The sequence below is a fragment of the Trachypithecus francoisi genome, unplaced genomic scaffold, assembly GCF_009764315.1.
Source record: "Trachypithecus francoisi isolate TF-2019V2 unplaced genomic scaffold, Tfra_2.0 Lachesis_group3, whole genome shotgun sequence".
In the NCBI taxonomy this organism is placed as follows: Eukaryota; Metazoa; Chordata; class Mammalia; order Primates; family Cercopithecidae; genus Trachypithecus; species Trachypithecus francoisi.
The window spans coordinates 83209361-83237336 of NW_022681468.1; the positions used below are offsets into that span (position 1 = coordinate 83209361).

A 27976-nucleotide genomic window follows, 5' to 3' on the forward strand; every position below is an offset into this window, starting at 1 on the left:
CAGATTATGGCTGGCTTAAAATCCAGGGATACCAGCGGTCTTCCAGGAAATAAAGAGGAACCATTTTAGTTTTGAGAATGTGGTCTGAGCCAGGTAGAGAAACTGGGAGCTCTGGCTGAAGTGTAAGACTTTGCCTTTCTTCAGAAAAATGTTCCATACTTGAACGTTCATTTAAACGTGGGGGTGTTAAGTAACACACGTGACCCAGAGACATTCCACCTGGAAACCCGGAGTAGGGCCCATGCACCAAGTCCCTGATGTTTAATCGCAGTCTAGAATGTTACTGACTAGTTCGCCCAATTTAACAAAGTGTCCGGAGGTCGTTCACTGGATTGTTATGCTAGTGACTGGGCCTTGTTTCACCGAGAAAAAAAGATGGGAAAGAGTGAAAGGACGGTGAGAAAGTGAAAGGGATAGAGGTGGGGAAGGTGTCTGCCAAGGTCCAGGCGAGGTTGGGGGTCGGCGGTCCGGTGGCCCTCAGGGGCCCCCCCGCCCGGGGTTGGCGCCTCGGGCGCGGCGCGTGTGCTTGCGGGCGGGGCGCCCCGCGGCCGCGGGCGGCCAATCCGGGAGGGCGTCCGGGGAGGGGCGGGGCTTGCCGGCTCGGGCTCCGCGAGTCCTCCTTTTTGCACACACACGAATACAAAGAGCCATACGACCTTCGGGTATCCTTTTTCCATTTTTTTCCCTCCTTAATCTTGTGTGTGTTTTCAAATTTTTAAAAATAGCGATCTGTAGCAGTGCTGGGGTGAGGAAACTGTTGCTAAGGGGAATTTGCTCTTTCCCCCATTTCTTTTTCTGTCTCTCTTCCTCTTTCTTTTTCCTGGTCAAGGTTTTAAATATACCAAGAAGTTGAGAAACAGGATGGCCGTGTACAACCGTTTCCAGCCAAATTTATAGTTTTTTTTTTTCATATCACATTTTAAGAACTGGTAGAGTTTTGTGGTTGAGGGACTTTAAAAATTTAGCCGCTTGGGAAGTACAGATTTTTTTAAGCGGGCTGAAGGGATAATGTAAATTTCTGCCACAGGCAACATCGAAGGAAGCAGAGAGAGATTTGAGGCTCCCACAGAAAGCCGTGTGCGTGCTTTTTACACACCCACTCCCCAGAACCAAAACCAAGTGGCTGGGATGTGGCACTTGTCCAAGGCCAATAGGTTAATATTGGGATATAATAATGGAGACATTCATTTCCCTAGGGAAGGGGGACAGACCTTACAGTGTGTCTTTCACACACATTTTCATTAGAACATTTGTGTGTGTGTATGTGTGTGTGTTTCTTGAAACAAATTTGTAAAGTTATAATTTGGGGTTGTGTATATGTACAATGTGTGTGTATATGTGCCATATCAGATTTTATTTTCAAAAGTGATATATCTGGTTTTATGTGTGCAAAGTATCCCCTAGGATGTGAATTTTTTTTCTGTTGTCTTCCCAAATGTGATCGAAACATTTTGTGTGCAAAGCAGAGCTTAGAAGAAATCCTATGCTCAGCATACTTAGGCACTTTCTATGTGCATTTACTATATTTTTCTGCTCCTAAAGGATCAGAATAATGAATAATTAAATAATTGCCAAGGCGTATATAGTCCATGTGGCAAATGAGAGTAGGCAATTTATTGAATCTGTGGTTCAAAGCCTTCAGTGACTGTTTTGCCTAAGTGGTTTTGCTTTTTATTGTCTCACGTTCTTAAATGTACAGCTGTGTATATTTTGGCCTTTATGTGTGGTTTGGTTGGTGTGTTCAGAAAGGAAGTTCTTTCTTGGCTTTTTGACAAAATGGTCGTTTATTGGTTGGAATCTATTCGAAAAGCTCCACAGCTGGCAAAGTATCAGGAAAAAAAAATCCAGTCAAGTCTGATTCTCAAAAACTGTTCATGGTGATGGTGATAGGGAGCCAAGAGGATGCAAAGGCAAATAATAGAAGGGATAAGAAATGCCTTTTGGTTATCATGTTGCATTTTTAGAATGGAAAACCTTCTCCTCATTTCTAAGAGTCACAGAAAAAAAGTATGTGAATTAGAGAAAAACGGGCTCGCAGAGCAGAACCTCCTGTTACAGGAGCCCTATTTTCACTTCATTCGGTTACAGAATCACTGTCTCCTCATTAGAAGTCGTATGGAAAATATCTGTATCCAAATTTGTATTCGCAGATTGGAGTGAAAGCATAGGAGGTATATGGGGTGCTGAGGGAGAAACTGGAATGTCACAGATGCAGTGACAACCAGGAGATTAAAAAGAAAGGATCTACTGTAGAATTTAAATTTCATTACAACAAAACCTCTGTATAATAATGCATTTCTATTACACAGCTAGCATCCTATTCTATTTCAAGCAGTATTTGACTCCTAAATACCGACTGCAATAAAAGTACTTGTACAAATTTATAACAAAAGTGGCCCTGTTTGGGCTTTCTGGGTTTCTTACTTGTGCTGAGTGTATTTTTATTCTCTAACAATTCAAGTCAGACCAGTGCTTAATAAATACTGGCTCGACTGTGGATTATTCCACAAGTTCAGGCCTGCATTTCTTTGAAATCTAGTCAGATTCTAGTGACCTCTGTGATCACGGCAGTAGTTTTTTGTTTTTGTTTTTTTTTTTAAACGGAGTTTCGCTCTTGTTGCCCAGGCTGGAGTGCAATGGCGCCATCTTGGCTCACTGCAACCTTCGCCTCCTGGGTTCAAGGAATTCTCCTGCCTCGGCCTCCCGAGTAGCTGGGATTACAGGCATGTGCCACCATGCCCAGCTGATTTTTGTATTTTTAGTAGAGACGGGGTTTCACCATGTTGGTCAGGCTGGTCTCCAACTCCTGACCTTAGGTGATCCGCCCACCTCTACCTCTCAAAGTGCTGGGATTACAGGCGTGAGCCACCGCGCCCAGCCAGTGACGGCAATTTTTAATGGAGTTTTACCCTTTTTAGCTCTTTTCCACATCAATACAGGTCATCACATATACTTTTTACTTTACTTTTTAGCTTCTCAAAAAATAAGGAAGCTCTCCCCAGAACAGTGCAGAGCCCGTGTCCCTGATTTCCTAGGCCATTTGATTTCTACAACCAGGAACGTAGGGTCATATCCAGTTACTGCTTTTTCTTTCTTTTGTAGGAAAGGAGATAATTCCTCGCACATATATATCGTTGGCTTGGCCTTCCAAAGCAAAGCAAAACTAAACTCTGTTGATTTTGCCTGGGAATCCTCGGGGCCCCTAGTATCGGAAACTTAAAAACTATGAGCTAGTAATTTGCAGGTGACATGTGAAAGAAATGTAACCAAGGCCAGCAGTAACTAAAAGTCGGCCACCACCCAACGTGTGACGCCGATTTGTGGCCACTGTGCTTATAATCGTGTACACACAGGTTTCTGAGCAGCAGGGAACAAAAGCAAGTAAACAAAAACAAGCTAAAGATGGCGTCTGACGGCCTTGAAATAGCCTCCCAGTCTTGTCCCTCCCTGAGGAGGCCCCTCCCCTACCTGACTTTTTGAGTGACTGTTGTTTGCAGCCAATAGTGTCCGTGACGCTGCTCCCCAACCGTCGTATAACCGCCAATCACCGGGAGCTAGAAGGCAAGCGGGGCGGTGTCTCCCCGCGTGCGCGAGCTAGCCGGGTACACGGGGAGGCGCCGCGGATTCCTCTGCGGCGCGCCCGCCTCAGCCCCACCCTAGCTGAGTCAGTCTGTGCGGTAGCGCCGGGCACACGCGGTAGAACAACCGTAGGGCTGCTAAGCTGCACCTCCGCGTCGGTTCTCACGGCGAGCGCCGCCTTCAGCCCAGGTTCTCAAAGCTCTCGGGGCTACGTAGTCTACCCTCCCCGGTGACCCGGCGAGATCCCCAGCCGCTCCTCCGGCCGCCCTGCTCTCCGCAGCCCTCCCGGGAATGACCCCCTTTACCCGGGACACCCAGAGCGCACTGTATGGTTGGGCACAGTGGCGAGTCACCCTGCCGCCTGCGGCCTCTTGAGCAGTCGCCGATCTTTGCCGCCTGCGTCGCTGCGATCGCCCTGCCCGTAGCTGAATCACACTTACCCATCGGAAATGGTTCTGCGGTCCCTGGGGTCCACCTTGTCATCCTTGACTAATATTTAATCAACTAACATTTACCAAGTTCTCGCTGGCACAAGAGAGAGTTCTAGGAGCTACTTTTTAATTTTTCAGTTTCTCCATAAATGTAGTGATTCCCTTACATTAGGCAAACCTGAAATCGGAAATATTAATCTTACCAATATAATCTTAGCAAATGTAAATAAAAAGGACTGTGCTATGCTGGGTTAAAAATTCTCATCCTGTTATAGAAATATACGTGGAATTTTCAGATTACATGGAATCCTTTTAAGACCGCATTCGGCCTTCTGGGTCTACAGTTCTGTTTTTTACCCCTAAAAATAAAGTATTGGATTTTTTGCAGATCATTAGACGAGTCACTCTTTTAAAATGTGGGAAAATAGTATTTTGTGATATTTACTTAGCTGCTCTTGTGTGATAAGGAGCTCATTTCTGATAAAAATAGGTTTTGAGAGAACCTTTTGACAGGTGAGCCATTTTGCACCTTGAAGTGGAGGAGTAGGACTGACCAACACAGCAGGAGTTTTAAGTGGCCATTTACCTTATTTATTTCTTAAAATGAAGATTATGATATGAATTGCCATGCTTTCAGTAATCACATTTAAGGAAGTCTATTGCTAGCATGACCCTGAATGAGTCAAGCGCCCATTATAAAAACATATATCATCTGAATGATACCATATCATACACATCTATTAAATAGTGAGAAAACTTTTATTTTTCATAGTTTGGAGGTGAACTCAGTCATGCAGAAAATTCAAACTCAGAATGGGGAGAAAGCAAGCAAGGGAACTGCCAAGAGTATGATATATTTACTCCTAACAAAAATGTGACTTGGGAGGAAAGGGATAGTTAAAATTATGGACAGTCTTACCCTCAACTGTCTGTCTAAAGGAGATGAATTTTCTTTCTTTTTTATCTGAATATTTATGAAAAATACCAAAAGTACTGGAAAGTACATTTTTAAGGCTCATTTCACATGTATTTAAATTAGACCAATACTGAAATGAACCCCAAATGCATATATTTTTTGCAAACCTAAGTGTGACATCTACTGTCATTGCTGTGTTGGCAACTCATCCCAAGATTGAAGATCTTTTTCTGTTTTTTAGACCTAGTCAGTTGTTTTCAGGACTGTCTACATAACATGTTGCCATCAGTTGAAATTTAAAATGTTAAATAAATACACATCACTAATATACTGGTGTCTCCTCTTTATTTTTTTATTTATTTATTTTTTTTTTGAGACGGAGTCTCGCTCTGCCGCCCAGGCTGGAGTGCAGTGGCCGGATCTCAGCTCACTGCAAGCTCCGCCTCCCGGGTTTACGCCATTCTCCTGCCTCAGCCTTCCGAGTAGCTGGGACTACAGGCGCCCGCCACCTCGCCCGGCTAGTTTTTTGTATTTTTTTTAGTAGAGACGGGGTTTCACCGTGTTAGCCAGGATGGTCTTGATCTCCTGACCTCGTGATCCGCCCGTCTCGGCTTCCCAAAGTGCTGGGATTACAGGCTTGAGCCACCGCGCCCGGCCTCCTCTTTATTTTTTTAAAGACTGGGTCTCGCTATGCTGCCCAGGTTGGTCTCAAACTCCTGGGCTCAAGCGATCCTCCTCTCCTCCCAAAGTGCTGGGATTACAGGCATGACCCACCATGCCCAGCCATGGTATTTCCTGTCAACTGCCTCATTTCTGTCATTCTGGTGGTGGTGGTGGTACCATCCTGTTACTCTTAGGCTTATAATCTTGCAGTTGTCTTTAACCAGTTATCTCTTTTTTTTTTTTTGAGACGGAGTCTTGCTCTGCCACCCAGGCTGGAGTGCAGTGGCCGGATCTCAGCTCACTGCAAGCTCCGCCTCCCGGGTTTATGCCATTCTCCTGCCTCAGCCTCCCGAGTAGCTGGGACTACAGGCGCCCGCCTCGTCGCCCGGCTAGTTTTTTGTATTTTTAAGTAGAGACAGGGTTTCACCATATTAGCCAGGATGGTCTCGATCTCCTGACCTCGTGATCCACCCGTCTCGGCCTCCCAAAGTGCTGGGATTACAGGCTTGAGCCACCGCGCCCGGCCAAACCAGTTATCTCTATACCCCATCTCTATACCTCTGTCAATTCTCCTTACCTTACTATATAAGCCCCTTTGCTCTGACCTCTGACATGTACCCTGTTAAGTCCTGTAATTTTTTTTTCCCTAGAATGTCTTACTACCCTATCAGTTCATCTGATACATTGCTCAAGGCTCAACTGGAAGTTTTTATTCTGTAAGAACTCTTTCTCAGTATGATTTCATTTTGTTAATCTTTCCGTTATTTTGAACTACTCAGAAATTTTTCTTTTTTTTTTTTTTTTTTGAGACGGAGTCTCGCTCTGCCGCCCAGGCTGGAGTGCAGTGGCCGGGTCTCAGCTCACTGCAAGCTCCGCCTCCTGGGTTTACGCCATTCTCCTGCCTCAGCCTCCCAAGCAGCTGGGACTACAGGTGCCCGCCATGTCGCCCGGCTAGTTTTTTGTATTTTTTTTAGTAGAGACGGGGTTTCACCATGTTAGCCAGGATGGTCTCGATCTCCTGACCTCGTGATCCGCCCGTCTCGGCCTCCCAAAGTGCTGGGATTACAGGCTTGAGCCACCGCGCCCGGCCAGAAATTTTTCAATCTATACCATATTATTAGGACTTGCGTGTATTTCACTTTGTTATTTGTTTTTTTTTTTTTTATTTTTATTTTTTATTTTTTATTTTTTTTGAGACGGAGTCTCACTCTGTCGCCCGGGCTGGAGTGCAGTGGCCGGATCCTGGCTCACTGCAAGCTCCGTCTCCCGGGTTCACGCCATTCTCCTGCCTCAGCCTCCCGGGTAGCTGGGACTACAGGCGCCCGCCACCTCGCCCGGCTAATTTTTTGTATTTTTCAGTAGAGACGGGGTTTCACCGTGTTAGCCAGGATGGTCTCGATCTCCTGACCTTGTGATCCGCCCGTCTCGGCCTCCCAAAGTGCTGGGATTACAGGCTTGAGCCACCGCGCCCGGCCTATTTATTTGTTTATTTATTTATTTTTGAGACAGAGTTTCATTCTTGTTGCCCAGACTGGAGTGCAATGGTGCAATCTCGGCTCATTGCAACCTCCACCTCCTGGGTTCAAGTGATTCTCCTTCCTCAGCCTCCCGAGTAGCTGGGATTGCAGGCATGTGCCACCACACCTGGCTAATTTTGTATTTTTAGTAGAGACAGAGTTTCTCCATGTTGGTCAGGCTGGTCTCGAACTCCCGACCTCAGGTGATCTGCCTGCCTCGGCCTCCCAAAGTGCTGAGATTACAGGCGTGAGCCACTGCGCCCAGCCTCACTTTGTTTTTTAGATAGTCCATGTTTAGAACATCCCATGTTCTTAAGACATTCCCATCTGAAATACACTTTAAGTGCCTTGTAGGTAGAGACTTTGTCTTCCTTTCATTTGAGTACTTAGTAGGTGCAATCCATTTTGGTGAATCATCCTTTAACATGGCCTTACATATAAAAACTTTTGAGCCTGGGCACAGTGGCTCACACCTGTAATCCCAGCACTTTGGGAGGCCAAGGCGGGCAGATCACTTGAGGTCAGGATTCATTAGTCAGTTGTGGTGGCGCACATCTGTAATCCCAGCTATTCGGGAGGCTGAGGCAGAAGAATCGTTTGAACCTGGGAGGCGGAAGTTGCAGTGAGCCAAGATCACGCCTCTGCACTCTAGCCTGGGCGACAGAGCAAGACTCTGTCTCAAATAAATAAATAAATAAATTATATATATATATATATGAACCTAAAAACACCTGCCTGCACTCACCAGCTCACCTTTTTTTTTGAGCCAGACTCTCGCCTTGTCTCCCAGGCTGGAGTGCAATGGCATGATCTCAGCTCACTGCAACCTCTGCCTCCTGGATTCAAGCCATTCTCCTGCCTCAGACTCCTGAGTAAGTAGCTGGGATTACAGGCATCGCGCCACCATGTGCTGCTAATTTTTTTTTTTTTTGTATCTTTAGTAGAGACAGGGTTTCACCATGTTGGCCAGGCTGGTCTCGAACTGACCTCAGGTGACCTGCCCGCCTCAGCCTCCCAAAGTGCTGGGATTATAGGCGTAAGCCACAGTGCCGGGCCCACCTCACCTTCTTTAATGGGGATATATGCAGCTAATGAAATTAATGTTTTGTTTTCAGTCATGTATCCAGCACTTAAGTAGTTACCTGGTTAGTAAATATAACATGAAATATTCGTTTATTACCTGGTGATCCCAATTTCTTTCTATAATATAAAGTTTAGGTGACAGACTATAGCAAGAGGCTGGGAAATTAAGTTAGCACTAGTGTCCATGGAAACCAAAAAAGAATTATTTGAATGCCCATTGTGCTAGACCACACTGTACCAGGTTTTTATAGGCAAGTTAATTCAAGAAAACACTTATTTGTTGCCCTGAATGTGATGTTTTAAGATGAACTCAATATACAAAGTAGAAAAACAGAAGAGAAATTGAGGAACAAATTGAACTCACAATAGGAAAATACATTTAGCATTAAAAACTAGCATAAAATATTATCCTTAGTCTGAGACCAAGTCATGATAGCAAGTAAATTCCAAATACTCAATTACCTTTCTAATTTGCATCATAGAAGGTTTTGTACCTATAAATGCATCCTCATAGACTTGAGGAATAATGTATTGTTTCTTAGAAATTCAATATTAAATTTGGGGGCAAATTTCCCCAAATTCTGTTTCAAGCCATTGCATTTTATTCAAAATTATGGAATCAGGAGTCAAGGTGGTGGCTCACACCTGTGATCCCAGCTACTCAGGAGTCTGAGGCAGGAGGATGGCTTGAGACCAGGAGTTGAAGACCAATCTAGGCAACATAGCAAGACCCTGCCTCTTAAAAAAAAAAAAAAAAGATTTAGGAATCAGGATGGGGTCCAGGGTGGGAACACAAAAGATTACAGGAATAATCATAATATCATGTAGCCATTACTAGTGGAGCACTGACCATGTGCCAGCACTCTATAGGTGCCTTACATATATTATGTATAATCTTCATAAAAAACACTCAAAGTAGATAGTGATGAGAAAACTTGTACTCAGAAAAGTGAAATAATTTACTCATGTTCACGCAGCTTATACATGGTGCAGCCAGGGGAGAACCTCATTTTAAAAAAAATTTTTTTTGAGATGGAGTTTCGTTCTATCACCCAGGCTGGAGTGCAGTGGTATAATCTCTGCTCACTGCAACCTCTGACTCCTGGGTTCAAGCAATTCTCTTCCCTCAGCCTCCCAAGTAGCTGGGATTACAGACATGTATCACCATGGCTGGCAAATTTTTATATTTTTAGTAGAGATAGGGTTTCACCATGTTGGCCAGACTGGTCCCGAACTCCTAACCTCAAGTTATCCACCCACCTCAGCCTCCCAAAGTGTTGGGAATACAGGTGTGAGCTGTTGTGTCTGGCCACCCTTTTTTTTTTTTTTTTGAGATGGAATCTTGCTCTGTTGCCCAGGCTAGAGTGCAGTGGTGCGATTTTGGCTCACCACAAGCTCTGCCTCCCAGGTTCACACCATTCTCCTCCCTCAGTCTCCCAAATAGCTGGGACTACAGGCGCCCGTCACCACGCCCGGCTTTTTGTATTTTTAGTAGAGACAGGGTTTCACTGTTAGTCAGGATGGTCTCGATCTCCTGACCTCGTGATTCGCCCACCTTGGCCTCCCAAAGTGCTGGGATTACAGGCATGAGCCACCGCCTGGCCTTTTTTTTCTTTTTAACCTGCAATACAGTGCTGTTTTGGAAAGACGACCAAGGAAAGACTATTTAAAGAAGAGGGGGCCGGGCGCAGTGGCTCACAACTGTAATCCCAACACTTTGGGAGGCTGAGGCGGGTGGATCACTTGAGGTCAGGAGTTCGAGATCAGCCTGGCCAACATGGCAAAACCCTGTCTCTACTAAAAATATAGAAATTAGCCATATGTAGTGGTGCGTGTCTGTAATCCCAGCCACTTGGGAGCCTGAGGCAGGAGAATCACTTGAACCCAGGAGGCGGAGCTTGCAGTGAACCGAGATCTTGCCACTGTACTCTGGCCTGGGCAACAGAGCGAGACTCCGTCTCAAAAAATGATAAATAAAAATAAAAGAGAGGGGAAGAGCTTGAGGCAGGCTCAACACTGGTAGGGGTAAAAGCCTCTTGCAAGAAAGAGTAAGTGCATGAGGCAAGAGAGTTTGGTACCAGAAAGGAGTTAGACAACTCACCCAGTGTCCCAACCTGATGCATCTTAATAATTACTGATTTTACAAATACTGAACGAGCTGGCAAGCATTTGAATACTATTATTTATTATCACCAAAATATTCTTTTGCCCACAGCATCCATGTTTAAGAGCAAACTCCCTGCATGATGTAGGTTAAAGAAAGAATTAAAAAGAAAAAACTCTGCAGGAGAAGTGTAGGCCCTTATTTAGGAAGGAAAAGAATACATAAGTGATTCATCCATAAATTGACATAGAATCGCTTAGTACTTTCCTTTAACCTTTAGTTTTAATTTGGTTTAACCTTTAGTTTCAGGTTTAACTGTGCCTTCCAGTGACTATAATGACAAGGAAGCTGTAAATGTATTTGAGTTAAGTTTTTGTGAGAAGTAAGTATCTGGCACAGAAAAAGCCATTTCTTCAACATAAAGGGTGGAAAGAGCAAATTAAAGACTATTCTTTGATAACCACATGTAATTAAAATGCATTGTCAGATTTATGTTTTAGTACCTCAGAGGCATTGATATTGCCTGTTTCTGAAATGAGATTGCCTATTCAAAAAGAGAAGAAAAGAAAAGAAAACCCTCAATATGTAGAAAATTCTCCTAACCTCCTACTCTTCTTTTTTTTTTTGAGGTGGAGTCTCGCCCTGTTGCCAGGCTGGAATGCAGTGGCATGATCTCGGCTCACTGCAACATCTGCCTCCCGGGTTCAAGTGATTCTCCTGCCCCAGCCTCCCAAGTAGCTGGGATTACAGGCACCCGCCACTATGCCCGGTTAATTTTTGTATTTTTAATAGAGACGGGGTTTCACCATGTTAGTCAGGCTGGTCTCGAACTCCTGACCTCAGGTGATTGGCCTGCCTCAGCCACCCACAGTGCTGGGATTACAAGCGTGAGCCACCATGCCCGGTCTCTCCTCTCCTTTTAATTGTAATGTTTTAATTTACAGGGTAAGAGAGAAATGCATCTCTCAGGGAAATTGTAAACATACTTAAGGTTTTGACATGGAGCATCAGAAGGATTTTTTTTCTACTATCAAGTATTATTTAGAAAATTACAATATTTATTAAGTTCCCTTGAGTGTTCTCAGTGGTACAAATCAACTTCTTTGTTTTTTTTTTTTTTTTTTTTTTTGAGACGGAGTCTCGCTCTGTCGCCCAGGCTGGAGTACAGTGGCCGGATCTCAGCTCACTGCAAGCTCCGCCTCCCGGGTTTACGCCATTCTCCTGCCTCAGCCTCCCAAGTAGCTGGGACTACAGGCGCCTGCCACCTCGCCCGGCTAGTTTTTTGTATTTTTTAGTAGAGACGGGGTTTCACCGTGTTAGCCAGGATGGTCTCGATCTCCTGACCTCGTGATCCGCCCGTCTCGGCCTCCCAAAGTGCTGGGATTACAGGCTTGAGCCACCGCGCCCGGCCCTCAAATCAACTTCTTTACTCCTTTTTTTCTCTCCTGGAGTAGTTTAGTTGCTTAACTACAGTAATTTAAAAGAAAGGCAGTTTGGTTTATTACTGACATTCTGGTTTCTCCTTTTATGGGGGCTAGTCATGCAGGCAAAGTGGCAGCATAGCTGTTCAGACATTCCTGTTGAATTTTGGATCCACCCTTAAGGAGTATGAGAAATGAAGATAAGGGGCCCCACAGGTGATTTCTCTGGGCTCCTGGCTGGAAGACTCAGGACAGCTAGTTTCCATTACAGAGGCTCATGGCCCAGGTATACGACTATGTGGGAAAGGGGGCTGTGCAGCCCTGGGTTACCCCTGCTCAATTCCTTGATCTTTTCATTTCATTTCCCTGCCCTCATCCCCAAAGCATTAATGATATAATAGTGAGGAGTTGGTGACATGCTGAGGGGGGCAGTGATGGATGTATTCCTTATTTAGGAGTTTTACTCTAAATGCATTTGTATGAAAATTACAGAGAGGGTAGAATCATGATTGTTGTGATTCTTTTTTTTTTTTTTTTTGAGACGGAGTCTCACTCTGTCACCCAGGCTGGAGTGCTGTGGCCGGATCTCAGCTCACTGCAAGCTCCGCCTCCCGGGTTCACGCCATTCTCCTGCCTCAGCCTCCCGGGTAGCTGGGACTACAGGCGCCGCCACGTCGCCCCGCTAGTTTTTTTTTTTTTTTTGTAGTTTTTAGTAGAGACGGGGTTTCACCATGTTAGCCAGGATGGTCTCGATCTCCTGACCTCGTGATCCGCCCGTCTCGGCCTCCCAAAGTGCTGGGATTACAGGCTTGAGCCACCGCGCCCGGCCATTGTTGTGATTCTTAATGTCAACAAAAAGTGGTATCAGGTAAAAAAAAAAAAAAAACACTACATTGAAAGTAGCAATAACTGGATTCTGCTGTTATTCCTCTGACCTTGAAAAAGACATATAACTTCTCTGCATGTCTCTTCTCTGGACCTGGAGTAATATATGTTTCCTAGTGCTGTTGAGTAGATGAAGCGTTCTGAACTCCTTAAGCGTTCAGACATTGAACTTTGAACAATGTCAAAGCAATGAAATTCAGAACCATTATTACAGTAAAGATGGTGAGGAGGAGGAGGAGGAGACAGATCTACATTTTCTTCCTTAATCATCTAATCTTTCCAGATGCCGGAAGGTCCTTCTGATCCCTTCCCTGTTCCTTAGGTTGCACTAGTCGGGGGTTCCATGCTTGGGGGCAGAAGGAACGCTCTCTACCCTCTAAAACCGTTCATCAGGAAGGCCTTGATTTGTGATGTGCTAGGAGAGCACAGGATCTGCAAATAGAAGGCACCTGTCTCCCTTCTGCAGGCCGAGGAGAGGCTGCCGTGGACTGTGTGCTTCTTCATGGCTTATCTACTCTTCTTTCACAGACCCTACAGCTTGGGCTTCTCTGACCATCCTTACTGAGAAAGGAAAGTGAGTCAAGAGAAGTCGATGATTCCTACCTGTTGGAGTGGCCCAGCAGTGTAAGCGTGGTTGTTACTGCCCCATCCACCATGTCCTTCAGTGCCACCATTCTCTTCTCCCCTCCCAGTGGCAGTGAGGCCAGATGCTGCTGCTGTGCCTGTAAGAGTGAGACTAATGGAGGCAACACAGGCTCCCAGGGTGGGAATCCTCCTCCCAGCACCCCCATCACAGTGACTGGACATGGCCTGGCTGTTCAGAACTCAGAGCAGCTCCTGCATATTATCTACCAACGGGTGGATAAGGCAGTGGGTTTGGCTGAAGCTGCTCTGGGTCTTGCCAGGGCCAACAATGAGTTGTTAAAACATCTCCAGGAGGAAATGGGTGAGCTGAGGCAAGGGAAAGTGTCCACCCCTGATGAAGACGGGGAAAGCCGGGCACATAGTTCCCCACCTGAGGAGCCTGGGCCTCTCAAGGAAAGTCCCGGGGAAGCCTTTAAGGCTCTGTCTGCTGTGGAAGAGGAGTGTGACAGCGTGGGTAGCGGCGTGCAGGTGGTGATTGAGGAGCTGCGGCAGCTGGGAGCAGCCTCAGTGGGGCCTGGGCCTTTGGGCTTCCCAGCAACTCAGAGGGACATGCGGCTGCCGGGGTGCACACTGGCTGCCAGCGAGGGGCCCCCCCTGCTCAATCCTGTGAGTATGGCAGCAGAGGGCTGCTGCTCCTAAGTGCTTTTCCTGGCCTTTCACTCTTTTTCCTTTCTGTTCTTTTTTTTTCCATCTTTAAACCTTTTGTTTGTATTTGTGATAAAGTAAAACAGTACCAAGTTTCCTTTTCCTTCAGGGATAATCAGCTCTCCTATTTTCTTCCTGAACCATTAGCCTCTTTGGCAGAAGGTCATTTTTTGCTGTGTGTAGTGACAGGGTGCCCTTCCCTCTCTCTCAATAGCTCCGCATGGCACCTTTTCCTCCACAGCTGTCTCAGCTGCTCCATGGGCTCTGCCTCTCCTGGTGAGGATGCCTGCCGTGCACAGACGGCTCATTCATATTTTATCGCAGGCCCTCTGCTTGCCAAGAGGAATTCAGTACAAAGAGAGATGCGAATGTACAGGGGAGAGAGGCAGAGGTGGAGAGAGGAGGAAAAAGTGAGAGGACAAAGATGAAGATAACAGATGACAGGTATAGGGAGGGAAAGAGACAAGTAGAAATGAAGGGCTAAGGGAGGAGAGAAAGTGAAAAAAGGGAGCACAGAAGAAAGGTGAGTCTATGTGGAAAGAGAATCTACACCACAGGAGACAGACTATGACGTAAGGCGAGAGGGAGGTAGAGGAAAGGAAATAAAATGGGAAATGAGAAAAAGAAATGGCCAACCGAGTGTTAACAGTAAGATAATAACATATAGGGAGAAAGAGGGAAGAAAAGAAGGAAGCAAGCATATTTTGTGAGCAGGAAAAGACATAGATGTACATTGTGCTATTTCAGTTTCTTTACTGCTTAAGGGCCATATGAGCAGGAAAATCCTGGCTGAGTAGAGTAAGAACTGCAGAATGTCACACATGGAAGTATGAAAAGGAGATGGAGCAACTATAGAGATCTTAGAGATAGGAAAATATCAGATGTGGTACCACTTGAGAGACGGTGGGAGTTCTATCAGCTCTCCTCCACCTTACTCTCTGTCTGTCCTCTCTTTTTCTCCTCCCCCCACGACAAGACATAGACACCCCAGTAAAGAGTAAAGGAGCAGAACATATGGAGTAGATGGGAGGGATGAAACTCCCAGCCCATCTGCTGGATCTGAGAAATGAATACATAACCCCCCTCTCCCCCTCCAGTGTAACACAGCAACTGGTCATTGCTCTCCTGAAGGCACAGCCATATGGGTAATGGCCACTGCTGCTCACCCCAGTCTGTGGCTGGTCAGGACTCTCAGTTGTTCCAGCTCAAGAGAGGAGGACCTGGAAGGTGGGAAGCAGGAGGGTACCAGGCCAGGCATTGCCCTGAGCTGTGGGTTCTTTGAGGCAGGAAAGGCTTCCAGGCTGACAGGATGGAATTAGATTTCACAGTGCAGAAAGCAGCTCGCAGGTCTATAAATCTCAGCCTCCTCCCCCGCTTCTTTCTTTCTCTGTGTGTGTGTGTCTCCCCACTTTCAGTGTTTTGTTTTCTTGACTGCAGAAATCCCCCCTCCTTTCTTCCTCTCTCCCTTGCTCCCTCCTTCCTTTCCCGGCTCTGTATGTCCTTGATTGAGGGCACAGGCAGTCAGGTAGATGTCAGGGGCTATGACAGTCGAATGTGGCTGGGGTAGGATCAAGGGGAGGGCATGGACTGACTCTGGGAATGGAGGATAGGTGAGGGGAGCTGTCACTGCCAGTCTCTCTTGGGATTTCTGACTTTATATCTTCCTCCTTTGCTCATTTTTCTTTTATGTCTCCTCTTTATTGTTGTCACTGTTTTGTTTTCTTACTCCTTCTCTTGCTTGGTTTCTTTCTTTCTTTGTTTTCTTACTCCTTCTCTTGCTTGGTTTCACTTCTTCTCCCAGTCCTTTCAGACAAAACACTTACCTAGCTACATTTCTTATATCCAAGAGCTATCCATAAATGACGATTCACAAACAGTGTCAGAAACATGCTTTCTCCTTGTGAGCAGCCCTACGGTAACACCCCAACATGAGAGGCCCTGTACACACAAGAAATATTTGCCCAACACTCATAGGAGTCCCAGAGAAACAAGCCATTGAGCATTAAAGACTGTGCTAGAGTCCCCCTTCTTACCACTTTCTGTTCACTATTCTTAGCCAAAGAATGATGGTTAACCAGGTTCCCCTAAGCCTGGCTGGCTAATAGGCTATTATTTTTTTACATTCTTAGCTGGTGGATGATTACGTGGCCTCTGAGGGTGCAGTACAGCGAGTTCTGGTCCCTGCTTATGCCAAACAGCTCTCACCAGCCACACAACTGGCAATCCAGCGGGCAACCTCAGAGACAGGACCAGAAAATGGAACCAAGCTGCCACCACCCCGCCCTGAGGACATGCTCAATGCCACTGCTGCGCTGGACAGTGCCTTGGAAGACTCAGGCCCTGGGAGTACTGGGGAGCTGAGACACTCTCTAGGGCTGACTGTTTCCCCATGCAGGACCAGAGGAAGTGGGCAGAAGAATTCCAGGCGCAAGCGGGATCTGGTACTCTCTGTGAGTGAGCTCAATTTCTATAAATTTTTCTTCAGTCTGGAAAGATAAGTGAAGAGTGAAGGGTGGGTTGATTTTAGGCACCCCCATATTGAATGAATACTATACTGAATCCTACCAGAGTGGGAGGGATAAGGAGAGAGGTTATTCTGTAACACTAGGGATAGGAAGTCCCCTGCTAAACATCAAACTTTTAGACTTTTCCAGATAATGTGGAATCTTCCTTTATATCACATCTCCTGCTGTCCTTTTTTTTTGAGACGGAGTCTTACTCTGTCACCCAGGCTGGAGTGCAATGGCGCGATCTCAGCTCACTGCAACCTCCGCCTCCCAGGTTCAAGTGATTCTCCAGTCTCAGCCTCCTGAGTAGCTGGGATTACAGGCATATGCCACCACCACCAGCTAATTTTTGTATTTTTAGTAGAGACCAGGTTTTGCCATGTTGGTCAGGCTGGTCTTGAACTCCTGAGCTCAGGTGATCCACCTGCCTCGGCCTCCCAAAGTACTGGGATTACAGGCTTGAGCCACCATGACCAGCCTTCCCAGTGTTCTAATAATCCTGATGAGAAGATCTTTAAGGGATTGAGCAGATTGATCACCAAAGGGTAACTCTGGAAATTGCCTGCAAATTAAGCTAGTGTGCAGAGTAAGTGGCAAGGGACAACTTGGGTGGAAAAGCAAGTGAAGCTGTCCTGAGGTAGTCTCAAGCTTCAGAGATGCAGAGTCACTAGACCTTCAGCTCAGTTATAGAGGTTTGGAGATTCCAGTCATCCCAAGAGCTCTTAGCCAGGAAGGGACTGGCCTGAACCAGGTCTGCCTAAAAGCTTCTTGGAGTGGCTGGGAGCCCAAAGAACATCCTGCTGAGCTGGGAGTCCCCATCCTGGCAGCTGACCAAACCTAGAGAAGTTCTAGGGCAGCAGTTCTCAACCTGGGGTGATTTTACTCCCAGGGGACATTTGGAAACACCTGGAGACATTTGTGATTATTACAACTGGTGGGTGGCTGGGGGCAGGGGAAGGAGAATGCTACTGACATCGGGTGGGTGTTCTGCTAAACAACCTACAGTGCACAGGACAGCCCCCATAACAAAGAATTATCCAGCTCAAAATGCCAGTAGTGAAGAGGTTGAGAAATCTTCTTTAAAGTGACCACAGTCTTTGGGATCAACTCTATATGCAAAAACTTCTTTTTTTTTTTTTTTTTTTTTGCTTTCTTGAGACAGAGTCTCACTCCCATTGCCCAGGCTGGAGCTCAGTGGTGTGATCATGGCTCATTGCAGGTTCGACTTCCCAGGCTCAAGTGATCTCCCACCTCAGCCTCCAGAGTAGCTGGGATTACAGGCATGCACCACCATACCTGGCTTATTTTAGTTGCCCAGGCTGGTCTCACAAAAGCTTCTTTCTGACAATCATGGGGATATTGTTTTTAGTCTCGCTCTGTCATCCAGGCTGGAGTGCAGTGGCGTGATTTCGGCTCACTGCAAGCCTCCCAGGTTCCAGCGATTCTCCTGCCTCAGCCTCCCAAGTAGTTGGGATTGCAGGCGTGTACCACCACACCTGGCTAATTTTTGTATTATAGTAGAGATAGGGTTTCACCATGTTGGCCAGGCTGGTCTTGAACTCCTGAGCTCAGGCAATTCACCCACCTCGGCCTCCCAAAGTGTTGGGATTACAGGCGTGAGCCACCGCACTCAGCTGGAGATATTCTTTAGCCATACAATGTTCATATGGACTATAATGAGTTTATAGTTACAATTTTCATAAAAGCAGGATTTTCCATCGTTTCCATTCCACTTGTGCCTGCTGCCTCCAGAGAGAGGTACAGCGTTGAGTCCTGGCTTCTTCCTTCCCTTAGGAGAGTGTGGTGGAACTGAAGACCTGCAGGAAGGACAGTATGCTCACTCACCATCATGCTCTCTCTATTCTGTGCTTGAGAAGGATCTGGAGGACCAGTCAGGGAGTTTTGCTGCTCATCATGGAGGAAGGTTTAAAATATTCTTGTGGCAGACTGTGGGTTTAGAGGGGGAGGGACAGTTGTTCCAATCTTTAGCTCTGGGACAGAATCAAAGAGGCATCTCTCCAATCGGCTGGGGCTCTTGAGGATTGCTGCTAGGGATCCTATACACCAAAAGGATCAAACCAGAATTCTTTAATTCCTTGGAATGCTGCAGATCCCAGCCACTCCTTGGGGAAATATTTTTAGCTTATTCAGGAGGTAGGTGAGCCAACAGCCTTTACACTCCTCACACTTACTGTCTCGAGTATTTTCCCTTTCCATGTCAAGCCTGTTTTGATTTTTATCAGCTGATCTCTTCAAAGCCACTTGAGTTAGAAGCTATGTAACTCCCTTTTTTCTTTCTCCTTTTTTTTTGCTTTTTTTTTTTTTTTTTGAAACTCTCCCAAATACTTTCTGAAACATTCACCCATTCCTTTGTGATTCCTTAAGTGTGGACTACTAAGAGGTAAAATGACTGTGTTGAATATGCAGCTAGTATAATAATGGTCCTTTTTACAGAGTGGAGACCCTAGCCATAAAGAGTTGACAATACTTTCCTAAGTTGGTATGGTGAATCAGCCATAGAGGTAGAAGCATAAATTGGGGATTTCTGAATATGGAGCTGAAAAGTCCTTGGATTAGGATATGAATCTGTCAGTTTGGGACTGGGTAATTTCCACTGACTGAGGGAGCTTGGGATGAAAATATAATCAGAAACAACACAACTAAACTTAATTGAAGGAAATGTAAAACCCTGCATTAAGGCTGGGTGTGGTGGCTCAGGCCTGTAATCCCAGCACTCTGGGAGGCCAAGGCGGGTAGATCACCTGAGGTCAGGAGTTTGAGACTAGCCTGGCCAACATGGAGACACCAAATCTCTACTAAAAATACAAAAATTAGCTGGGTGTGGTGGCATGTGCCTGTAATCCCAGCCACTTGGGAGGCTGAGGTAGGAGAATCACTTGAACCTGGGAGGTGGAGGTTGCAGTGAGCTGAGATCACACCACTGCACTCTATCCTGGGCAACAGAGCAAGACTCCATTTCTAAATAAATAAATAAATATTTTAGGTGCCATTATGGACAAAACTGGGAACAGATTTTGAAGCATCTAAGGCAAAACTTTTTCTTTCTTTCTTTTTTTTGAAACGGAGTCTCACTCTATTGCCCAGGCCGGAGTGCAGTGGCACAATCTCAGCTCACTAAAACCTCCGTCTCTTGAGTTCAAGCAGTTCTCCTGTCTCTGCCTCCCGAGTAGCTGGGACGACAGTCGCACGCCACTACACCTGGTTAATTTTTGTATTTTTAGTAGAGATGGGGTTTCACCATGTTGGTCAGGCTGGTCTCGAACTCCTGACCTCAGGTGATCCACCTGCCTTAGCCTCCCAAAGTACTGGGATTACAGGCATGAGCCACCACGGCCAGCTGGCAAAACTTTTTAATGAGTGAAAATGTTCGACAATAGAATAAGCTGACTCAAAATGGAGAGCTCATCATTAGATGGGTATAAACAAAGTGGAAAGACAGCCTGTTGAATGATGTGAAAGGGAGATTGGGTAATATAGCTGGCCGGGCGCGGTGGCTCAAGCCTGTAATCCCAGCACTTTGGGAGGCCGAGACGAGCGGATCACGAGGTCAGGAGATCGAGACCATCCTGGCTAACACGGTGAAACCCCGTCTCTACTAAAAAAAATACAAAAAACTAGCCGGGCGAGGTGGCGGGCGCCTGTAGTCCCAGCTACTCGGGAGGCTGAGGCAGGAGAATGGCGTAAACCCGGGAGGCGGAGCTTGCAGTGAGCTGAGATCCGGCCACTGTACTCCAGCCCGGCGATAGAGCGAGACTCCGTCTCAAAAAAAAAAAAAAAAAAAAAAAAAAAAAAAAAAAAAAAAAAAATATAGCTTCCACGGTTCTTTCACATTCACATTTCTGTTATTTTAGATTTCTGTTTTTCAGACCATTGTGTATATACTCCTGAGATTCGTGGTAACACACGAGGGGATATATAAAGCCACAGACAAACCCAGGGCTTTTTCCTGGGTCATCAGTTTTACTAGCAGATTCCAGAAGACTGCCAGGCTGGGTGGCTCATGCCACTAATCCCAGCACTTTGGGAGGCTGAGGCAGGTGGTTCACGAGGTCAAGAGATCGCGACCATCCTGGCCAACATGGTGAAACCCCATCTCTACTAAAAATACAAAAATTAGCTGGATGTGGTGGTGGTGTATCTGTAGTACCAGCTACTCGGGAGGCTGAGGCAGGAGAGTCACCTGAACCCGGGAGGTGGAGGTTGTAGTAAGCCGAGATCATGCCATTGCACTCCAGCCTGGCAAAAGAGTGAGACTCTGTCTCAAAAAGAAAAAAAAAAATTTCAAGAAGACTTTTTTTTTTTTTTTTGAGATGGAGTCTGGCTCTGTCGCCCAGGCTGGAGTGCAGTGGCGCCATCTCGGCTCACTGCAAGCTCCGCTTCCCGGGTTCAAGCGATTCTCCTGCCTCAGCCTCCCGAGTAGCTGGGACTACAGGCGCCGGTCACCACGCCTGGCTAATTTTTTGTATTTTTGGTAGAGACGGGGTTTCACCATGTTAGCCAAGATGGTCTCCATCTCCTGACCTCGTGATCCGCCCGCCTCGGCCTCCCAAAGTGCTGAGATTACAGGCGTGAGCCACTGCGCCCGGCTAAGAAGACATTTTTATATTAAAAGAAACACAGACCGGGTGTGGTGGCTCACGCCTGTAATCCCAGCACACTTTGTGAGGCTGAGGTGGGTGGATCACAAGGTTAGGAGTTTGAGACCAGCCTGACCAACATGATGAAACCCCGTCTCTACTAAAAATACAAAAATTAGCTGGGCGTGGTGCCAGACACCAATAATCCCAGGTACTCAAGAGGCTGAAGCAGGCCGGGCGCGGTGGCTCAAGCCTGTAATCCCAGCACTTTGGGAGGCCGAGACGGGCGGATCACGAGGTCAGGAGATCGAGACCATCCTGGCTAACACGGCGAAACCCCATCTCTACTAAAAAAATCTACAAAAATCTAGCCGGGCGAGGTGGCGGGCGCCTGTAGTCCCAGCTACTCGGGAGGCTGAGGCAGGAGAATGGCGTAAACCCGGGAGGCGGAGCTTGCAGTGAGCTGAGATCCGGCCACTGTACTCCAGCCTGGGTGACAGAGCGAGACTCCGTCTCAAAAAAAAAAAAAAAAAAAAAAAGAGGCTGAAGCAGTATAATCATTTGAACCTGGGAGGTGGAGGTTGCAGTGAGCTGAGATTGTGCCACCCGCCTTGGCCTCCCAAAGTGCTGGGATTAGAGGCATGTGCCACCGCACCCAGCGGGCAAAACATTTTAACGAGTGCACTCCAGCCTGGGTGACAGAGCAAAACTCTGTCTCACAAAAAAAAGAAAAAAAAAAGAAAAAAGAAATACAAATACATTTTGAAGAAAAAATTTAAATGTGCAAGAGTGGGGGCCAGGTGCAGTGGCTCACACCTGTAATCCCAGCACTTTGGGAGGCCAAGGCGGGTGGATCACAAGGTCAGGAGATCGTGACCATCCTGGCTAACACGGTGAAACCCTGTCTCTACTAAAAATACAAAAAATTAGCTGGGAGAGGTGGCGAGCGCCTGTAGTCCCAGCTACTCGGGAGGCTGAGGGAGGAGAATGGCGTGAACCCAAGAGGTGGAGCTTGCAGTGAGCTGAGATTGCGCCACTGCACTCCAGCCTGGGTGACAGAGCGAGACTCTGTCTCAAAAAAAAAGAAAATAAAAGAAAAGAAAAAAAGTGCAAGAGTAGAGGACTTAAAGAAATGTTCACGCCTTTCGGCTCTCTGACCAGCACCATGGCGGTTGGCAAGAACAAGCGCCTTACGAAAGGCGGCAAAAAGGGAGCCAAGAAGAAAGTGGTTGATCCATTTTCTAAGAAAGATTGGTATGATGTGAAAGCACCTGCTATGTTCAATATAAGAAATATTGGAAAGACGCTCGTCACCAGGACCCAAGGAACCAAAATTGCATCTGATGGTCTCAAGGGTCGTGTGTTTGAAGTGAGTCTTGCTGATTTGCAGAATGTTGAAGTTGCATTTAGAAAATTCAAGCTGATTACTGAAGATGTTCAGGGCAAAAACTGCCTGACTAACTTCCATGGCATGGATCTTACCCGTGACAAAATATGTTCCATGGTCAAAAAGTGGCAGACAATGATTGAAGCTCATGTTGATGTCAAGACTACCGATGGTTACTTGCTTCGTCTGTTCTGTGTTGGTTTTACTAAAAAATGCAACAATCAGATACGGAAGACCTCTTATGCTTAGCACCAACAGGTCCGCCAAATCTGGAAGAAGATGATGGAAATCATGACCCGAGAGGTGCAAATGACTTGAAAGAAGTGGTCAATAAATTGATTCCAGACAGCATTGGAAAAGACATAGAAAAGGCTTGCCAATCGATTTATCCTCTCCACGATGTCTTTGTTAGAAAAGCAAAAATGAGGCCGGGCGCGGTGGCTCAAGCCTGTAATCCCAGCACTTTGGGAGGCCGAGACGGGCGGATCACGAGGTCAGGAGATCGAGACCATCCTGGCTAACATGGTGAAACCCCGTCTCTACTAAAAAATACAAAAAAAAAACTAGCCGGGCGACATGGCGGGCGCCTGTAGTCCCAGCTGCTTGGGAGGCTGAGGCAGGAGAATGGCGTAAACCCAGGAGGCGGAGCTTGCAGTGAGCTGAGACCCGGCCACTGCACTCCAGCCTGGGCGGCAGAGCGAGACTCCGTCTCAAAAAAAAAAAAAAAAAAGAAAAGCAAAAATGCTGAAGAAGCCCAAGTTTGAATTGGGAAAGCTCATGGAGCTTCATGGTGAAGGCAGTAGTTCTGGAAAAGCCACTGGGGATGAGACAGGTGCTAAAGTTGAACAAGCTGATGGATATGAACCACCAGTCCAAGAATCTGTTTAAAGTTCAGACTTCAATTAGTGTCAAATAAAAAGTGCTATTTGTGAAAAAAAAAAAAGAAATGTTCACTTGGCTGGGCGTGGTGGCTCATGCCTGTAATCCCACCACTTTGGAAGGTCAAGGTAGGCAGATCACCTGAGAGCAGGAGTTTAAGACTAGCCTGGCCAACATGGTGAAACCCCATCTCTGCAAAAATACAAGAATTAGCCAGGCATGATGGCAGGTGACTATAATCCCAGCTACTTGAGAGGCTGAGGCAGGAGAATTGCTTGAACCTGGGAGGCGGAGGTTGTAGTGAGCCGAGATCGCGCCACTGCACACTAGCCTGGGTGACAGAGCAAGACTGCGTCTCAAAAAAAAAAAGAAAAGTAAAAAAGAAATGTTCACTCGCAGTACTCCTGGTATATACTTGCTTTCTCTGGTATCAGGGGTATGTTCATGGAAATGTTTGAGACCCTCTGCCCTAGTGATCACACTACTCAGGAGCAGAAGTAAGGCCAGGGATGATCCTGGAATCCTGACACACATGAAATGAAAAGTCAGGGAAGACCCCACTTGAAATAGTAACTTGGATAGGCTCTTGGCTTAGAAAGGGCATCTACTGAAATGGTACCTAGGCTATGGGAAGGATTCAGGCAGAGAGCCCCTTAGGGATAATGCCTTTTTATAGTAGGGACCAGAGGAGAATTTTTATAATATCCACTCTTGGCTTGATTATGTTTTCTTTTTTTCCCCTAGAAACTGGTCCACAATGTGCATAACCACATCACCAATGACAAGAGATTCAATGGGTCTGAAAGGTATGGTCCCCTTGAGGAAAAAGAATGAGAAGGTACTTTGCTAAGGACAGGGAAGTAGAGGGGGATGCTCCAATACAGCAATGAGACTCAGGCTTTGATCTCACCACACCTTCTTAGGCCATGGAGGGATTTGCCACAAAGTTGATTAGTGCCAGGTGCCTCTGTTTGTCTGGCTCTTACAAAGCCAACAACCTTATTCATTCTCTTCTCTTTGTGGCAGCATCAAGTCCTCTTGGAATATTTCAGTAGTGAAGTTTCTTCTGGAAAAGCTCAAGCAAGAGCTGGTGACCAGTCCCCACAATTACACTGATAAGGAGCTAAAAGGTGAGAAAAACTGGTTTAACTCCTATGCCATCCTTTCTCCCCCTCTCCTCCCACTCCTCTTTCTTGGTCAGAGAAGAAGAGGAATAATAGAGATGATTTAGGTGGTTTTGAAAATAGTGGATTTGAAACTTTTTTGGGCTATTCTCACCTAAAATATATTCATAGAATTATCTCAAATTGCCTGTTTATTTCCCTCTCAGTCTGAAACGAAAATGAGAGAAGGAAAGGGCTAGAACACCATCATGTATTCTGTTTATGCAGGTCTTGAATCTAAGGTGTTATAAGAAGGAGGAATCTAAGGTGTTATGAGGAGGTGTTATGTTCAGAAGCCAGGCCTGCCCCTTGGTCCCTAAATATTATTTCCCAGGCTTTCTCTTTCCTTGCTCTCTTTTGTTATTTGTAGCTAACACTGCAGTATTACGAAAGCTTCTGCTGAAAAAGTACTGGTAGGGCCAGGTACCGTGGCTCATCCCTATAATCCTAGCACTTCGGGGGACCAAGGCAGGAGGATTGCTTCAGCCCAGGAGTTCGAGACTAGCATGGGCAACATGGCGAAACCCCATCTTTACCAAAACAAACAAACAAACAAAAATAAGAAAAATCAACTGGGTGGGATGGCATGCATGACATAGTTCCAGCTACTTGGGAGGCTGAGGCGGGAGGATTGCTTGAGCCTGTGAGGTGGAGGTTGCAGTGAGCCAAGATTGTGCCACTGAACTCCAGTGTGGGCAAACCTTGTTTCAAAAAAAAGAAAAAATACTTGTAATCTTATATCAAGAGTGGCAATAGGAGTAGATTGTTGTTGTTTTTTAATTTTTTTTTTTTTTTTTTTTTGAGACGGAGTCTCGCTCTGTCGCCCAGGCTGGAGTGCAGTGGCGCAATCTCGGCTCACTGCAAGCTCCGCCTCCTGGGTTTACGCCATTCTCCTGCCTCAGCCTCCCGAGTAGCTGGGACTACAGGCGCCCGCCATCTCGCCCAGCTAGTTTTTTGTATTTTTTAGTAGAGACGGGGTTTCACCGTGTAGGCCAGGATGGTCTCGATCTCCTGACCTCGTGATCCACCCGTCTCGGCCTCCCAAAGTGCTGGGATTACAGGCTTGAACCACCGCGCCCGGCCATTTAAAAATTTTTTTTATTTTTATTTATTTATTTTTTAATTTTTATTTTTATTTTTATTTTTATTTTTTTTGAGACGGAGTCTTGCTCTGCCACCCAGGCTGGAGTGCAGTGGCCGGCTTTCAGCTCACTGCAAGCTCCGCCTCCCAGGTTCACGCCATTCTCCTGTCTCAGCCTCCCGAGTAGCTGGGACTATAGGCACCCGCCTCGTCGCCCGGCTAGTTTTTTGTATTTTTTAGTAGAGACGGGGTTTCACCGTATTAGCCAGGATGGTCTCGATCTCCTGACCTCGTGATCCGCCCGTCTCGGCCTCCCAAAGTGCTGGGATTACAGGCTTGAGCCACTGCGCCCGGCCTAAATTTTTTTTAAAATAGAGACTGAGTCTCACTATGTTGCCCAGGCTGGTCTCAAACTCCTGGGCTCAAGCAATCCTCCTGCCTTAGCAGGAGGTCTCCCAAAATGTTGGGAGTACAGGTGTGAGCCACCACGCCCAAGAAGGGGTAGGTTTTATTTGGTGGAGGGAGCTGGGAGACACAGGAGCAAGTGGAGTTGTCTTTTTCCAGTGGGAGATATTTGGGAGGAGTTAGTGTTGGAGATGGAGGTGGGCAAAGAAAGCTAAACCAATTAGCCGGCCACGGTGTGTGCATCTGTAGTCCCAGCTGCTCAGGAAGCTGAGGCTGGAGGATCACTTAAGCCCAGGAGTTTGAGGCTGCAGTGAGCTATGACCATGCCACTGCCCCCAAGCCTGGGTGACAGAGTGAGACCCTGTCTTGTACCAAATCATAAATAAATTAAAAAAAAGAAACCTAAACCAAAGAGGAGTGAATAGATGCTAATGTCTATGCCAAGAAAGCCCAGCATCTAGGCCAGGTGCGGTTGCTCACGCCTGTAATCCCAGCACTTTGGGAGGCTGAGGCAGGTGGATCACCTGAGGTCAGGAGTTCGAGACCAGCCTGACCAAAATGGAGAAACCCCGTCTCTACTAAAAAGAGCCGGGTGTGGTGGCACATGCCTGTAATCCCAGCCACTCGGGAGACTGAGGCAGGAGAATCACTTGAACCCAGGAGGCAGAGGTTGTGGTGAGCCGAGATTGTGCCACTGCACTCTAGCCTGGGCAACAAGAGCAAAACTATGTCTCAAAAAAAAAAAGCCCATCATCTAAGTAGTGATCCCCAACCTCCCATTCATTAGTGTTAGGGCAGAAAAACGGGCTGAGGACCACTACTCTAGAGGACCCTCCTTCTTGTTCCCTTCCCTCCCCCTCAGGAGCCTGTGTGGCCTACTTCCTTACTAAGAGGCGTGAGTATCGCAACTCCCTGAACCCCTTTAAAGGCCTGAAGGAAAAAGAGGAGAAGAAACTTCGAAGTCGCCGATATCGGGTAGGTTTCTAGGCCTTTCTTTCAAGAAACTAAACTCTAAACCCTTCCCTAAGTGGGAAGGGCCAGAGGACATGGCATCTGAGAATAGGGTTGAGAGCCAGGAATGTAGGAAGATAGAGAAGAACAGTGAGCCAGTGCTAAGATCTGACTTGGGAACTGGGTTCACTTAGGCACAGATTTTACACAGCCTTCCCCACCAAACCTTTTCCCCAAATCTAATCCACAGAATGTTTACCTTCCTAATCTATCTCCTGGGTTCCTGCCTTAGCTTTTTGCCAATCGATCCAGTATCATGAGGCATTTTGGACCTGAGGACCAACGTCTGTGGAAGGATGTGACAGAGGAGCTGATGTCAGATGAAGAGGACAGTCTTAATGAGCCAGGTGTGTGGGTGGCCCGCCCTCCCCGTTTCCGGGCCCAGCGCCTCACAGAGCTCTGCTACCACCTGGATGCTAACTCTAAGCATGGCACCAAAGCCAACCGTGTGTATGGGCCTCCCTCAGACAGACTGCCTTCTGCTGAAGCCCAGCTCCTTCCACCAGAACTTTACAATCCTAATTTCCAAGAAGAGGAAGATGAGGGAGGGGATGAGAATGCACCTGTCTCCCCATCTTTTGACCAACCCCACAAAACCTGCTGTCCTGACTTGAACTCATTCATTGAAATCAAGGTGGAAAAGGATGAATAAAATCTACAACCAAGAATAACTCTGGCTTCCGCCATGCCCCATGTCTCAGAAATAGGTGGCCATGGGGCTTCACAAAATAATGAGATGCTCTGTGCAGTCTGAGAAAGCATATTTGCCTCTTTTTTTTTTTTTTTTTTTTTAACACAGTCTCTACTGGAAATGGAAGCAGAACACTCTGGTGGGATAAAAACTTATCTAGAAGGGGAGAAACTCCCTCCTCTGTGAACAGTAAGCTAGAAAATGTTTATTCCTCAGCATAAACAGTGTCTCGGAGAAGCCTGGGATGAGAAAAGGAGGAGGATGGGTCCAAGAAACATGAGGCCTTCTTGACATATGTCCCGTCTCTGAGTTGTTTCTGCCCCTGCCCAGTTCCACCCAAAGCTCTGAGGAAGCCTCCCAGGTTG

The 27976-nt window shown here is 46.6% G+C and overlaps 2 protein-coding genes across 3 annotated transcripts; both read left to right on the plus strand.

Moving 5' to 3' along the window:
* Window positions 1–598: 598 nt before the first annotated feature.
* CUNH14orf93 (chromosome unknown C14orf93 homolog) lies at window positions 599–27906 on the plus strand. 2 transcript variants are annotated; one of them, XM_033188588.1, is made up of 7 exons: window positions 599–662; window positions 12883–13850; window positions 16019–16339; window positions 24005–24066; window positions 24287–24390; window positions 26772–26884; window positions 27153–27906. In XM_033188588.1, the coding sequence occupies exons 2-7, from the start codon at window positions 13254–13256 to the stop codon at window positions 27570–27572; spliced, it is 1617 nt and encodes a 538-aa protein (XP_033044479.1). In that variant the 5' UTR covers window positions 599–662; window positions 12883–13253; the 3' UTR covers window positions 27573–27906. The 2 variants fall into 2 exon arrangements, with proteins under 2 accessions (XP_033044479.1, XP_033044480.1); XM_033188589.1 differs by lacking the exon at window positions 599–662 and adding an exon at window positions 11739–12000 and having other exon boundaries at window positions 13128–13850.
* LOC117069987 (40S ribosomal protein S3a-like) lies at window positions 22131–22791 on the plus strand. The gene has a single exon (XM_033188590.1). The coding sequence runs from the start codon at window positions 22160–22162 to the stop codon at window positions 22628–22630; it is 471 nt and encodes a 156-aa protein (XP_033044481.1). The 5' UTR covers window positions 22131–22159; the 3' UTR covers window positions 22631–22791.
* Window positions 27907–27976: the final 70 nt, after the last annotated feature.